General features: G+C 44.9%; 1 protein-coding gene across 2 annotated transcripts in view; it reads left to right on the top strand.

Moving 5' to 3' along the window:
* Positions 1 to 16,407, top strand: part of LOC143302353 (piwi-like protein 1) — a 53,298-nt gene that overhangs the window by 3,098 nt on the left and 33,793 nt on the right. For both annotated transcript variants that reach the window (XM_076616994.1, XM_076616995.1), the window contains exons 3-7: positions 2,952 to 3,282; positions 4,613 to 4,827; positions 10,421 to 10,545; positions 11,590 to 11,670; positions 15,966 to 16,166. In XM_076616994.1, the coding sequence (XP_076473109.1) occupies positions 2,952 to 3,282; positions 4,613 to 4,827; positions 10,421 to 10,545; positions 11,590 to 11,670; positions 15,966 to 16,166 (953 nt within the window). The remainder of the gene's footprint in view (positions 1 to 2,951; positions 3,283 to 4,612; positions 4,828 to 10,420; positions 10,546 to 11,589; positions 11,671 to 15,965; positions 16,167 to 16,407) is intronic.

Below are 16,407 nucleotides of genomic sequence, written 5' to 3' on the forward strand. Positions count from 1 at the left end.
AAAAAAACTGGCTTTTAACTTCTTCTTTTTTCAAATTAAAGAAGACAACACGTCATGATGCAGATCCACCATTTAACTCATTGAGCCCTGCTCTCAAGCATTGCTCTAGCGTCAGAATTTGTCTCAGTAAAACAGTTTTCATGTTCCTACATATATACAAAATCTCAAGGAAAAGGGATCTAACTTCTGCAGCGTGTCCAGATGTGTCCACACACAATGTTGAGGAAAACTGGTATTATATTTTCTGTGGGTTTTTGTCTCCATCAGTACAGCATGGACGCCAGCCGAGGCTGTAGACTTCCCAGGGTTGAATGGGTTAATGTTACATTTTAAGGGTGAACTGATGCTGTATTCCTTTCATCCTTATTTGGTCATTGGTTTATTTCATGCATGGTTTTTCTCAGATATTTCTTCTTCGTTCGTGGACTGCAACTCCCACATTCACTCGTATGTACACGAGTGGGCTTTTACATGCGTGACTGTTTTTACCCCACCATGTATGCAGCCATACTCCGTTTTCAGGGGTGTGCATGCTGGGTATGTTATGTTCTGGCTATTGTGCCTGTATCTCAGGTATTTAAATCTCCTCCTCCCTTCATCTAATTGTATTTCTTTTTTTTTTAGGGGGGAGTGTTGTGTGGCTTTGAGGACATGAGCAAATTTGTTTTCTTGATTTTGGTCATTGGCAACCCTCCGTCCTGAAAGTTGTGGTTAAAATGGGAATAGATTGAAACTTGCTCTGGGTTGCTGGGAGGAGGGTAGAGGGGGTTGTGGCTGGGTGGGAGGGTAGTTGATGAAGCATACGAGGTGTTTGATGAAATCAATAGCTGAGTGGTTAAAGCATTGGACTTTCAATCTGAAGTTCCTGGGTTCAAATTTCAGTAATGGCACCTGGTGTATAGAGGGTGGAAATTTTTCCAATCTCCCAGGTCCACATATGTGCAGACCTGCTTGTGCTTGAACCTCCTTCGTGTGTATTTGCAAGCAGATCAAATATACATGTCAAAAATCCTGTAATCTATATCAGCGTTAGGTCGGTTATAGAAATAAGATCATACCCAGCATGCACGCCCCCAAAAATGAAGTTTGGCTGCCTACATGGCAGGGTAAAAACAGTTGTGCAGGTAAAAGCCCACTTGTGTACATACAAGTGAACGTGGGAGTTGCAGCCCTCGAACGAAAAAGAAGAAACAATAATCAGACACCAATCACTGTGACACTGACAGGAACTGAGTTTCTGCAGTTAATGGTTTTTGATTGAGAGGACTTTGTATTTGTATTTGTATTTCTTTTTATCACAACAGATTTCTCTGTGTGAAATTTGGGCTGCTCTCCCCAGGGAGAGCGCGTCGCTACACTACAGCGCCACCCATTTTTTTGTATTTTTTTCCTGCTTGAAATTTTATTTGTTTTTCCGATCGAAGTGGATTTTTCTACAGAATGACTAGCGTCCAGACCACCACTCAAGGTCTAGTGGAGGGGGAGAAAATATCGGCGGCTGAGCAGTGATTCGAACCAGCGCGCTCAGATTCTCTCGCTTCCTAGGCGGACGTGTTATCTCTAGGCCATCACTCCACATGTGAACTGTAGTTCTCTGATCTTTTTTTTCTTGGTCACCTGATGCACATCACCACAAGTGTGCTCCCATTTTCTCATTAACTTCTTGAATAAAGTTGTTAAAGACAAGATTTTTTTAGCTCGATCGTTTCCGAAAAAGAAAAAGGGAAGGCACCATGGCATTTATCAAAGTGAGATTTTGTAACAACTGTTTCTGTTTGTGTGTGTTTTGTGTTTGTGTGTGTGCGTGTGCATGTGTGTGTGTGTATTTAGTTAGAAATAAAACTGCTTGCTGGTTACCAAATGAAATGCACTCCTTGCTTTTCATTTTCTTTTTTTCTTTTTTTTCTTTCTTAAAAATTTTTTTTTTTAAGTGTCCTGTTGGAGGCTTTCTTCTTTTCCTGTTTTATTTACAAAGTATATCTGAGCAATGAAGACTTCCTCCCTTGTTTGTAGCCCTCAGTCTGTGGGGACCACAGTTTTGTGCCATTTCGGGGTTTATCGAAACAAAGTAAGCTTACAGAAGAAGTTGTAATGATTTTCTTAAAGGGGTATGCTCAAAGGGAACCACTCTCTGGAGTGCAAAAAAAAAAAAAAAAAAAAAAGAAGAAGAAAGGTGCCTTTGGTTCACATCCAAAAAATCTAAAATGTGATACATTGTAGTTCTGAAGTTCACTTGTGTGTTTACAGTTGTCATTAATCAGTGTTAAAAGCATTCCACTTGTTGTACGCATGTGTGTGTGTGTCTAAAAATGTGTGTTTTTAAGGAATGTGTTTCTTTTTAATCTAAGCATTATTTTCTTGATATTTTTATTGTTTGGTGGATCATGCTTTTTTTTTTTTACTCATTCTGTGAACACATTTGGATTGAGCTGTTGTAATGTTTTATGTTATGTTTATATCTGGCTCGATGATGTAAGGCGCTTTGAGCAGCATCAGTACTGGATATCGCGCCATAGAAAAGTTATGAATTATGAATTATTATTATTATTATTACTTCAGCTGTATGTTTACTGGTTGTCATTTATCAGTGCTTTTATGCATTCCACTTGTTGGTGTGGTTCTGTTTTGCCTTAACCCATTCAGCCCTGGGGGGTCCAGCCTTGATGCAACAACAACAACAACAAAAACCCACAGAAAATATACTGTTTTTCTTCAAATTATGTGCAGACACATCCAGAAATACATTTAGAAGTCAGTTCCCTTTCTTTGCGGTTTATACACATGCAGGATCACAAAAACCATTCTAATGAGACAAATGTTCGGTTGTCAGAGCTTAATATGTAAGAAACACCTTAAAAAACCTTTGCTGATGCCTTGTTCTTGTGTGTGTGTGTGTGTGTGTGTGTGACATACTATAGTTCTAGTTAGTGGTGGTTACCTTTTGACAACAGGGGGGAGCCGCTGGAGGTCCCCAACCCTCCCAAGGACCCCCGGCACCAACACCACTCTCACCGCCACAAGGTCAAGGTCCCCAGCCATCACCACAGCCACAGTCAGGTCCTCCAGAAATACGTTCCCTGCTGGCTCTTTCTCGGGCAGTGGCTGATAAGCCTTCAGGTCAGGGCGCTTCCCAGGGTAAACAGACCAGACCGGGAGACCAGCAAGTGGAGGATCTTGGAAGAAGGCTGCAAGGTGCGGCTGTAGGGGATGGGCAACCAGAAGAACGAGTCAACCCATATGAGGACCTCAATTACAGACCTGTAAGAATAAGGAACAAAAAAGGTGAGTTGCTTTAAAATGCAAGTGTGTAGACGTGTACATCTGGGCATTCCAGTTTTCTAAAGTCTTTGATTGTTTTTGGATTAGCAGTCATGCATTTTGAGTGCTTTCCTGGTTTACAGATGTGTTTTTGTTTAATTCTGGTCTAAAGACAGCATTATTACAATATTTTGTGCACAGTGACATAAGGAAAAAAAATCTGAACAGAACGCCTTGTCTGTAAAATGAATATGCTTGCTGCATGTGAACATTGAAACGCAGGGTTTGAATTCACTAGAATAAGCTAGATGAAAGTGTAAGGAAATTGAGTTGTGGTTCTCCATCTGCTATCTTTGTTTCGATGTCAGCTTTTGGGAAGAGTATTTGGCAAGTTTTGGTATTTTAGTTATGAAGTATCCTTGCCAAGGAGTAATGATAAACATAGGAAAAAGTTGCACTACATATGAAAATGAAAACCTTTCAATGTGCTTTGCCGTATGAGAAAACTCTCACATTTCGGCATATAACTCGTGGTTTGATAAAATTAAAAAGAAAGTGTTATTTCATGATGAGCAAAAAATATAACTTTGATCAAATGATGCATTTTACACAACTTCTGTGCATGTAAAGTAATTGAAATGATGTCTTAAACACCTGCCACCATTTCTCCCATCACCACTTTTTTATTTCTGTGTGAAGCAGTGTCTGGGTTTTACATGGGTGAAATAATTTTCTGGGTTTTCTCGTTACGCATTTTCAGATCACTGAAACACAATATCAGTAGTTGAAAGTGTCTTGCTGGCAGTACATGGATACAGAGACAGTTTGGTGGGTTACAAAAACAAGAACATACCCAGCATGCACGCACCCCGAAAATGGAGTATATCTGCCTACATGGTGGGGCAAATAAGCGAAACAGTCACACACATAAAATGTTACATGTCTCTGTGTTCGTGTGTGTGTGTGTACATCTTCTACTTCTTCTTCGTACGTGGGCTGCAACCCCCACGTTCACTCATATGCACACGAGTGGGCTTTTACGTGTATGACCGTTTTTTACCCTGCCATGTAGGCAGCCATACTCCACTTTCGGGGGTTGTGTGTGTGAATAAAACAGATTGAATGATACAGGAAATAGATAATGAGCACCCAGTGGCAGCTGTTAGTCAGCTCTTCCCAGGTAGGCAGCCTGTTGTGCAAATGATACCATGTTATAGAGAGCGTAGAGTTTGGATTGTTACCAAGGATAGGTGCTATTTAAGTATACATATCATCATCATATCATAGTTTTTTGGGGGTGTTTATTTAATCGGGGTTGTTTTTTTTTTGTTTTTTTTACTGCTTTCTTTGCCAGGCGCTTCCGGAAAAAAAGTTATCTTGAAGGGCAACTTCTACAGACTGAGGGTCCCAGAAACGTGGAGAATTCACCAGTACCATGTGCAATACAAGCCTCCCATTGAAGGCTTGAAGATGAAGAAAGGCCTCCTCTACAACCATGCTGATGTGATCGGCCCTGTAAGAGCCTTCGATGGAATGATGCTGTTCCTGCCCATCAGACTCCCGGATGACGTGAGAACCTCTTCTTCTGCGTTCGTGGGCTGCAACTCCCACGTTCACTCATATGCATACGAGTGGGCTTTTACGTGTATGACCGTTTTTACCCCCGCCATATAGGCAGCCATACTTCGTTTTCGGGGGGACGTGAGAACCATTGCTGTTTGTGTCACTTGTGTAGTAATGCCAGTTTGACGCTGACATCAGGGGGAAGGTGGCGGAGGAGGGTGGTGGAATGTTTTAAGACGCTTATCTGCCGATTCAAAAGTCCACGAGGGTTTGGGTTCAATTTCCAGGTCTTGCTCTTTCTCCCAAGTGTGACTGGAAAATCAAACTGAGCAGCTAGTCTTTCGGATGAGTCGATAAACTGAGGTTCAATGTACAGTGCGCACTTGGCACACTGAAAAAGAACCCAAGGCAACAAAAGTGTTTTCCTCTGGCAAAAATTCTGTAGACGAAATCCACTCTGATAGGTACACAGATATATATATGCATGCACTCAAGGCCTAACTAGCATGATGGGTTATGCTGCTGTCAGGCATTTGCCTAGCAGATGTGGAGTAGTTAAAACGAATTTGTCTGAGCAAAGTGACGCCTTCTTGAATGATAACTGAGACTGAAGCTGTCATTCTTTTTTTTTTGTTGTAAATCCATTTATAATTTGGAAAGATAAGTAAATTCATCATCAAGTTGTGGGTCCCCATCACTTGCAGTTGCACCCATCTGGTAAGATAACATGAACTGTTTTAACTAAATATTCTTCTTGGCTGTGGAAACAACGCAGAGTTTGTAATCAGGCTCCATAAAATAATAAGTGCGCCCATTGGTTGCTGAAAATAATTTTGACTGCTTTTGTGAATAACTGTTGCGGCAGTGCAAATTTCACAGCGGCTGTTCATATAATCTGTCAGTTGAACACTAATTTCTGCTGTATTTTCTTGATTGCCTTTATAGTTTTGACCAATAGCTAGCAGTATTATCAACTGCTTTCAGTACTTCCACCATTTTGGGGAGTGCAGTTGATCAAACAAGTTAGTAAGCGACAGTGAAGATTGATTTCTCATCACAATAGCAAAAAGACTTTGCTGTGTGGAGGAAAATGGAGGGGAGACAGAGAAAGAGCCCAGAGTCTGCACCAACATGCCGCCATGGAGATGGGGCTGGAGCAAAATCTGCTCTTGGAAATGTCAGCGTTGAACCTTCTGAGTGGTGGTGAACAGCCAGCTCGGCAGTGTGCTTCTCTGATGGGTCGGCCCTAACGTTTTCTGTTGTAGCGTCACAGCAGATTTCTCTGTGAAATTCAGGATGCTCTTCCTTGAGAGACCGTGCTGCCACGGTGCAGCGCCACCTGTTTTTCTGCGTGTTTTTTTTTTTCCTGTTTGCAAGTGTACTTATTTTTCTGTCAAAGTGGATTTTTCTACAGAATTTTGCTAAGGACAACCCCTTCGTTGTCTTGGGTTCTTTTTCGTGAGCTAATTGCATGCCGCCCACATGACTGGTTTATCGTTTCATCTGAAAGACTAGCACCCAGACCACCACTCAAAATCTTGAGGAGGGAGAGAAAATTCTTGGCGAGTGTTTGGATTGGATCTGGCACACTCAAGATATTCTCGTTTCCAAAGCAGACACGTTGCCACTACGCCACCGATCCTCACACTGGCATGATTGAGATACTCTGTCCTGCCTGATCCGGAATAATCCCCATGCTGTGGTGTTTCAGCCAGGGCTGCAGGGGAGAATGGGGACCCTGAGGTCTGTCTTGTGGGCAGCTTTAACTCTTTCACTGCCATGAAAAAAAACAAACAAAAAAACAACCAATGTGGTGTTTCAAATCATGAATGAATATCCAGAACAATCGGCCAGAAAGTGAGAAAACAGCCTGGGAGATATTCCACTCCAGATCAAACTTGTGAATTTTTCAGCCTTCAAGAGATACTTCCCTCCTTCTGACATCATCAGTGACATCATAGTGACCCTGAAATCTACAAGCATGGCAGTCAAGGGGTAGGGGTCAGTGTCGCTGACGACTCCAGGGCCTTCCTTTTGGCTGGATCCCCAGCGGTCACTAGAGCAGGGATCCAGCCCAGCCCTTCCCCCCACAGAGTGTGACGGGACACCCCACACTCCCCAGTCCTTCCCCCCCCCACAGTGTGACGGGACACCCCACACTCCCCAGTCCTTCCCCCCCCCCCCCCCACAGTGTGTGACGGGACACCCCACACTCCCCAGTCCTTCCCCCCCCAGACTGTGACGGGACACCCCACACTCCCCAGTCCTTCCCCCACAGAGTTTGACGGGACACCCCACACTCCCCAGCCCTTCCCCCCACACAGTGTGTGACGGGACACCCCACACTCCCCAGCCCTTCCCCCTACACAGTGTGACAGGACACCCCACACTCCCCAGCCCTTCCCCCCACTCCCCAGCCCTTCCCCCCACACAGTGTGACGGGACACCCCACACTCCCCAGTCCTTCCCCCCACACAGTGTGACGGGACACCCCACACTCCCCAGTCCTTCCCCCCACACAGTGTGTGACGGGACACCCCACACTCCCCAGTCCTTCCCTCCACACAGTGTGTGACGGGACACCCAACACTCCCCAGCCCTTCCCCCCCCCACAGTGTGACGGGACACCCCACACTCCCCAGTCCTTCCCCCCCCCCCCCCCACAGTGTGACGGGACACCCCACACTCCCCAGTCCTTCCCCCCACACAGTGTGACGGGACACCCCACACTCCCCAGTCCTTCCCCCCACACAGTGTGTGACGGGACACCCCACACTCCCCAGTCCTTCCCTCCACAGTGTGACGGGACTCCCCAGTCCTTCCCCCCAGAGTGTGTGACAGGACACCCCACACTCCCCAGTCCTTCCCCCCAGAGTGTGACAGGACACCCCACACTCCCCAGTCCTTCCCCCCACTGAGTGTGACGGGACACCCCACACTCCCCAGTCCTTCCCCCCACTGAGTGTGACAGGACACCCCACACTCCCCAGCCCTTCCCCCCCCCACAATGTGTGACGTGACACCCCACACTCCCCAGTCCTTCCCCCCACACAGTGTGACGGGACACCCCACACTCCCCAGTCCTTCCCCCCCCACAGTGTGACGGGACACCCCACACTCCCCAGTCCTTCCCTCCACACAGTGTGACGGGACACCCCACACTCCCCAGTCCTTCCCCCCACACAGTGTGACGGGACACCCCACACTCCCCAGTCCTTCCCCCCACACAGTGTGTGACGGGACACCCCACACTCCCCAGTCCTTCCCTCCACAGTGTGACGGGACTCCCCAGTCCTTCCCCCCAGAGTGTGTGACAGGACACCCCACACTCCCCAGTCCTTCCCCCCAGAGTGTGACGGGACACCCCACACTCCCCAGTCCTTCCCCCCACTGAGTGTGACAGGACACCCCACACTCCCCAGTCCTTCCGCCCACTGAGTGTGACGGGACACCCCACACTCCCCAGTCCTTCCCCCCACTGAGTGTGACAGGACACCCCACACTCCCCAGCCCTTCCCCACACACAGTGTGTGACGGGACACCCCACACTCCCCAGTCCTTCCCTCCACAGTGTGACAGGACACCCCACACTCCCCAGTCCTTCCCCCCACACAGTGTGTGACGGGACACCCCACACTCCCCAGCCCTTCCGCCCACACAGTGTGACGGGACACCCCACACTCCCCAGTCCTTCCCCCCACACAGTGTGACGGGACACCCCACACTCCCCAGTCCTTCCCCCCACTGAGTGTGACGGGACACCCCACACTCCCCAGTCCTTCCCCCCACAGAGTGTGACGGGACACCCCACACTCCCCAGTCCTTCCCTCCACAGAGTGTGACGGGACACCCCACACTCCCCAGTCCTTCCCCCCACACAGTGTGACGGGACACCCCACACTCCCCAGTCCTTCCCCCCCACAGTGTGTGACAGGACACCCCACACTCCCCAGTCCTTCCCCCCCCCCCCCCCCACAGTGTGACAGGACACCCCACACTCCCCAGTCCTTCCCCCACACAGTGTGACGGGACACCCCACACTCCCCAGTCCTTCCCCCCCACACAGTGTGACAGGGACACCCCACACTCCCCAGTCCTTCCCCCCCACATGTGTGACGGGACACCCCACACTCTCCAGTCCTTCCCCCCACACAGAGTGTGACAGGACACCCCACACTCCCCAGTCCTTCCCTCCACACAGTGTGACAGGACACCCCACACTCCCCAGCCCTTCCCCCCACAGTGTGACGGGACCCCCCACACTCCCCAGTCCTTCCCTCCACAGTGTGACGGGACATCCCACACTCCCCAGTCCTTCCCCCCCCACAGTGGGTGATGGGACACCCCACACTCCCCAGTCCTTCCCTCCACAGTGTGTGACGGGACACCGCACACTCCCCAGTCCTTCCCCCCACACAGTGTGACGGGACACCCCACACTCCCCAGTCCTTCCCCCCCCCACAGTGTGACGGGACACCACACACTCCCCAGTCCTTCCCCCCACAGTGTGACGGGACACCCCACACTCCCCAGTCCTTCCCTCCACACAGTGTGATGGGACACCCCACACTCCCCAGTCCTTCTGTGACGGGACACCCCACACTCCCCAGTCCTTCCCCCCACAGTGTGACGGGACACCCCACACTCCCCAGTCCTTCCCCCCACAGTGTGACGGGACACCCCACACTCCCCAGTCCTTCCCCCCACAGTGTGACGGGACACCCCACACTCCCCAGTCCTTCCCCCCACAGTGTGACGGGACACCCCACACTCCCCAGTCCTTCCCCCCACAGTGTGACGGGACACCCCACACTCCCCAGCATTTCCCCCCCTGCCCCCCCCTCCCCCCATGCCCCTCCTTTTACTGGACATTGAGTGATGGTCTTGATACTAGACGATAAACCGATGTCCTGTGTACAGCATGCAATTAGCACATGTAAAAGAAGCCATGGCAATTCTTGTAAGTGTTTGAACATGCCATTGGGAAGATGACAGATTAAAAACATGAGGGAAAAAAAAGAAGAAAAGACAACGGAAAGGAGAAAAATGATGATGGAAGGGGAAAAAAAAAAGACCAAAAGAAAAAAAAGATACAAAAGACAAAAAAAAACAAAAAAAACAACCTTCTAGGGATGCTGAAACTATCCTGCTCATTTGCAGAACGTTTAGGCATCCACTGATTTCTCCTAAAAAAAAAATTAAAAAAAAAAAAAATGTAAAAGAAGCCATGGTAATAAAAGGGTTGCCCTGGCAAAGTTATGTAGTAAATTCCACTTTAATAGGAAAACAAATACGCTTGCAGGCAAAAAACAAAACAAAAAAAAAACCACCCAAAAATGGGTGGCGCTCTCACAGTTGCAATGCACTCTCCCTGGGGAGGGCAGCTCGAATTTCACACAGACATATCTTTAGTGAAAAAAGAATGATAGAATACCCCAAGAGTTCCAGAGATTGACATGGCTGTCTGAACCAGATGTGGGGTATGGCTGTATGGTGTCGTTTTTTGTTTTTGTTTTCAGTATTGTAATTTTTGTCTTGTACCTTTGCAGTGTCACTAACCGTACTGACCATTTCATTTCAAGTTTTGATCTGGCTTCAGGAAACCGTGAAGTACTGCTACAGAAGATGTGATGGTGAACAAATCAGGATCAAGATCAAGTTCGTATGTGAAATGGTGAACATCAACCCATCGACAATTCAGGTCTTGAATGTCATCTGGAGGAAGTGAGTGTTGATTTTTTTTCTTCTTTTTTTCTGGACTTTATTGGGTCGACCACCGTTTTATTTTGTACATGAATTCATTATAACAATTCAGAGTGGATGGAAAAGAAAGGGGAAAAAACAAAGAAAGAAAAAAATGAATACAGTGTACATTAACAATAACATCGTCATCATAAATCATTATACTTATATTGTTCTATCAATTTGGTCAATGTGGACACATTTTCATCATGTGTAACAGTGCAGTTTTATAACATATAATAGACATTATATCTAGCATCAGCATAGAGTGGTGATTTGCCAGAATGGTAACATGGTTACAGATACTATGCACTCCCTTTTCTTTGGGATTGAGTGCAAAAGTCACTGTAGTCGTTTAATGAACCTGAACAATTCATCTTGTATTTTTATAGCCCAGCTAGGGCTCAGACGTGCAACTTCGTTTTTTCAGTGGATTTTTACTGAAGCACAGCCACTCCTATGGATGGCAGGAACAGGCAGAATGATTTCTAAAGTATTCACCTCTTGATCAGTTGCACTCTGCATCAGTATGAATCCAGTTGCAAAAGGTGTTGAATGAATTATTTCAGAAGACAAAAACCGACACAGGTATTTGATTCAATAGTCAGGACATTAGTATAAACATACAATTATTTTCATTTTACTGCTTGTAAGACAGGTCCCCCCCCCCCCCCCCCTTCCCTGTTCCCCCCAAAAAAGAAAAAAAAAAGATGCAGTCAGGTCACTTTCAGTCATATGTGATAAAACTTGTCTTTTGACCAGTTTATCAAGAGCGAGTTTGCTTGAACTTTTGCAAAAAGTTATGACAGCTTAGCACTTAGTGTTAATAGAAAAAAAGGCATTTTAGTCCTGGAAAAAAATCCTGGAGTATTGCCGTTACTAAATCACTGTGAACTCTTGTCATGTGGCTGGTGTGTACATAATAAAAGGTCTTTCGGGGGGGAAAAAAATGTTCAAGACTTGTTTGGTGGTGATGGTTGTTTTTCTGCTATCTGTTACAGCCAATGCTGCATTGTGTGCTTTCAGGATCATGACTATGATGAGCATGCAGCAGATTAACCGCCACCACTTCAACACAGAGAAGGCATACAAAGTGGAAGAGCATGGGTGAGTCGCATTGTATCGTATTGTATTACTGTTTGTGTCTGAATAGATTTCTCCATCAGAAATTTGGGCTGCTGTCCCCCGGGCAAGATATGTCACCATAGTGCAATGTGATCCTTTTCTTTTTTTTCTTTTTTTTTTTTTTTATATAATTTGTTTCACTACTGTGGATTTTTCTACAAAATTTTGCCAGTGGCATCCCTTTTGTTGCTGTGGGTTCTTTTACATGCGCAAAGTGTATGTTGCACACGGGACTTTAGTTTATCAGTTCATCCGAATGGCTAGTGTGCAGAGTATACTGCCGTTGAAGGTGTAAGTGGAGGGGGAGAAATGTCTGGTGAGTGTGGGGGTCAGTCCTGTCCTGTCAGATTCTCTGGCTTCTCGGGCAGATGGCTTACCACTTGGCCAGTTTCAGTTTCAGTTTCACTTTCTCAAGGAGGCGTCACTGCGTTCGGACAAATCCATACACGCTACACCACATCTGTTGAGCAGATGCCTGACCAGCAGCATAACCCAACGCGCTTAGTCAGGCCTTGAGTGCATGCTTACATATTTGTGTACCTATGAAAGTGGATTTCATTTTACGTAATTTCGCCAGAGGACAACACTCTCGTTGCCATGGGTTCTTTTTCAGTGCGCCAAGTGCGTGCTGCACACGGGACCTCAGTTTATCGTCTCATCCGAAAGACTAGACGCTCAGTTTGATTTTCCAGTCAAACTTAGGAGAAAGGGCGAGAGCGGGATTCGAACCCACACCCTCACGGACTCTCTGTATTGGCAGCTGAGCGTCTTAACCATTCTGCCACCTACCACTTGGCCACAACTCCACATTAGTCGTTGCAGGCCAGCATTTATTTGATGCTTTTCTTGTTTTAGCCAATATATATATATTTATATAAACAATATTGGTATGAAATTAGATACTTTTTTTTTACTTCCATATGTATACATACTTGGTCTGTGTACTTACATATGTATACTTGGTTTGTGTATTAATGCTGGTTTGGTTGTGTGTGCATGTCCATGGTAAAATACGACATAGCATTTTCTCAGCAAGTGTTTGGTGCACCGTATACTGCACCCTCCAACAATGTAGTGTTGTTGTTTTTTTTACTTCTTCAGATTTCTTTACCAACTTCACCTTACTGAAGACTTACTTTTCAATAAATGTGTTCATAAACTGGACAGTGCCTTTCTCTAGAAGTGATATTTTCAAGCCAAAGTTTTTATACTATATCGAAATTACTGGAATAATCAACCGTCCTCTTTAAAACTGATTACCAGTCATATTAATTCCAGAAGTTCGGTTAAGAAGTGTCTGGCAAAGTGGGGAAAATGTAAAACAGCAGTTTGGGTTGAAATTGTCTACACAGTTTCTTTGACACAACCAGTGATATGTTTAGGACCATTATTTATTTGATTCTTATTCTGATTATTTGTTATAATTTGTCTTGTATGTGAATGATTGATAGTGTGTTTGTGCAATGAGTGATTTTCACAATTGAAACTAATTCTGTTACTTTATGCATGCTGCCTTGCCCTTTAGTAAGACACAATGCCCAGCGCTCGGCTTATATCACAGATTGACACAAGTTTTGCAGTTGGGCCAACAGCAAAGTGAGAGAGGTATGATCGAAGGTTTCTCCAATGCAATGGGAAGTCATTTACAGCTTAGTCTTTTGTGAAGGACTATGAATCTGAAAGTAGGAGGCAAGATTTCGCTGTATCTTACTGCTGCAGCCCTAGGGGCTAGCTGGCCTTTGGAAATCATCCCAGCGCCAACTGTCCTAAAACCCTCTTGGTCAAGAGAGTGGGAATATAACCCTCCACTATAATCAAATTCTAGCCCAGATCTAATCAGGACAGCAGTTGCCTTCTCTGCTGTTCTGGTGGTTATAGTCAGACACGACTATCATACTCATACAAAAATTCCTGACATGGAAGGTGATAAGCACAAAGTGCACTCCCGGAGTTTACAGAAATACACACATGTGAACTGCATACATTCAATAAGCCTCGTCTCCTGAAAACCCTGAGCAGTCAAGAATCGTCCACATCGATGGGAGCTCTGCTGATCATGGGTGTGGCATCCTGTGTTGGGATGCCATCTTCGGAAGCTGGATCAGAATCTGAGTTGCATTTGTATGCCATCCACTCGGCATTGTTATTTTGTTCCAGTCTCTGAAAGTCTGATTTTGTCGTCTGTTGATCATCTTGTTTATTGGCTGGAACAGTTTGTGCCATTTCTGAAGCTTTCCCTTGATTGGACGAGTCCCAGTCCATCAGCTTGTTAAATCAGGATCCAGTCCACTACCATGACTTTTGGACTGAGACCGTATTTTTTTCCTCAACCATGACTGCTGTACATTATGCACAAATACACATTATTTGTGGATTGAACTAGAAACAGAACAAGCAGGCATTCTCCAGAATATATCACAGAATAGCAGAAGCTCAAGTTACAATACCAGTGAAGGAAAAAAATGGATAGATTGATGTTGTCAGGAAATAAGTTGAAAAATTATGAGATTGCCTCACAGAAATAACCAAAAACTTTACTTCTTGCACAGTCGATTGCAGAGCCTAGAGGGGAGATTTCTGTGACCAGTCAGTATAAATCTGAAAACAAAGCACTCACCCTACAGTTTTGTGTGTAAACAGAAATTGATCAGTGTAGTAGTAGAGTTCAACACTTGTTGACAGTTTCAAAAAAGTGAGCATCATCAAGGCAAATGCAAACAACAAAACAGTCAATACATTATACATTTTACCTTCTGCACAAATGGAAAGTAGTGCTGCAACCTGAATTTTGTATACCAGCATATTGGAAGAGGCTTGTGCACTTTTCTTACTGGACGCTGCGAGATCATGTTTCTTGCGTTTCTCATGCTGTAGTAACAATGGATCTGATTTTACGAGTGAGGGAGTCTTTTATCCTGTTTCTTGTTGTTGTTTTTTTTTTGGTTTTGTATTATTGCAAGCGCTACTTTGTTGAAAGATGACGACAGCTTAGGTTTCCTTCAGCCATTGTTTGCTAGTTCTGAAGTTATTTTAGAGATTCATGAATAAATTTATCCCCAGCTGGGATACTGCTTTCCTTTCCCTCCCAAAGGACAAAACTGTAGTTACGCTTCCTTTAGATTTGGCGTCGTATGCCGTTTAGTTTTAATTCGGTAGGATGGTGAAGGCGCCAAATGCAGTTTGCTTTTGATTCAATACGATGGTGAAAGTTAACAGTGCTGAACTGAACTTTGAGTTGCTGCAGTGTGTGTGTGTGGAATTTCTGAGAGGTAAGACTGAAGAATTAAAGTGGTGTTCAGTGTGGTCGTGTGTTTCGATCAGATACGCTGTCTGATGTCGAGAGGTGGCACCAAGTGATGGGTCAGAATTGTTTTCAGGCGCAGACAGGGTGCATGCAGCTACTGAGACACAGACATCAGATTTGTGTGAAAAAGGTTGTGCCACAGCATAGGCTGGAAATTGTTGTTGTTTTTTTTTTATGCACGCTCCTTTTAGGGCTGGATGTTTTTTTAAACATGTGTACTTGCTTATTATCAGTTACCCTTGTTAATTATCGTCCATCATCGATTACGATGTTGAAACCGGAAGTATATACTGGAGGTGGTGAACTAAGGGAGAGAACCTTGGAGACATAGCAACTGATGATGGCGGTTGTAAACCGTATGTTCAAGTAACATGGTGTTGTAGTCTAGTGTCAGTAGTTGACCAAGTCAAAGTGGCAATTTTTTTTTTATAGTGAACAGTTCATAGGACATAGTGGTCCACCAAATTTTCAGCCCTCATCAATAACGTTTTTGTAATGTTGAGGTCATCTTATTAAAAAAAAAAAAAGGCTTAACAGGGCTCATGTTTTGAATACAGTTTTCATCGGACTTGGTATTGTGACAGACTATGTTGACAGCATGATCCCTATTTAGATTTAACTCGATCCGGACGAAGTGTGTGCAAATTTAGAACAAAAAATATGGATACTTTCATCATCTCACTGTACGATATCGTAAGAACGGAGGAAGTTTTATATTTTGTCCCCTGACTGACTCAGTATGTTACTGATCAGTTTGGAAGTTTTCAGTTAATAAATTTCAACATTTGATTTTTGGTGATTTTATTTCTTATCCATACAAATGGGTCGTTTACAGGGAAAGTCAAGGGAGCTAACTGGCAGTACTAAGTCAGTTAAGGTAAAGGTCACAACATTGCATGTGCTCTTGTTCATTTGGTCAGGTCATTCTGAGGTTTTCTTCTTTCCTTTTTTTTTTTTTTTTTTCCTTTTTCAGACTTGAAGTGATGCCAGGATTCCAGACGTCCATTCTGCGGTTTGAGTCAGATATTCTGCTGGACATCGACATTGCCCACAAGATCCTGAGGATGCACAGTGTGTTGGACCAAATGAAGAGTATTGAGAAGATGTATCCAAAAGAAGGCGAACGCATAAAGCGTTGTAACAAAGAAATCATTGGATCTGTGGTGTTGACCAAGTAAATCTATTTTGAACTGGGAATTGGAATGTCTTTTCTTTCGTTCTTTTTTTTTTTTTTCTTTTTAATTAGTTTTCTTGCTTTAAAAGAGAAACAGTTTTTTGTGTTTTTTTTAATGTTTAGGATGTGTGAGGTATATGTTGGAAATGTTTGGTTTTGTATGTCTGTTATTAAGTATTATTTCGTTCATTGTGTATGACAGGCGCAATAGCAGAGTGGTTAAAGCGTTGGACTGTCAATC

This window comes from Babylonia areolata, chromosome 29, assembly GCF_041734735.1.
Source record: "Babylonia areolata isolate BAREFJ2019XMU chromosome 29, ASM4173473v1, whole genome shotgun sequence".
Classification (NCBI taxonomy): domain Eukaryota; kingdom Metazoa; phylum Mollusca; class Gastropoda; order Neogastropoda; family Buccinidae; genus Babylonia; species Babylonia areolata.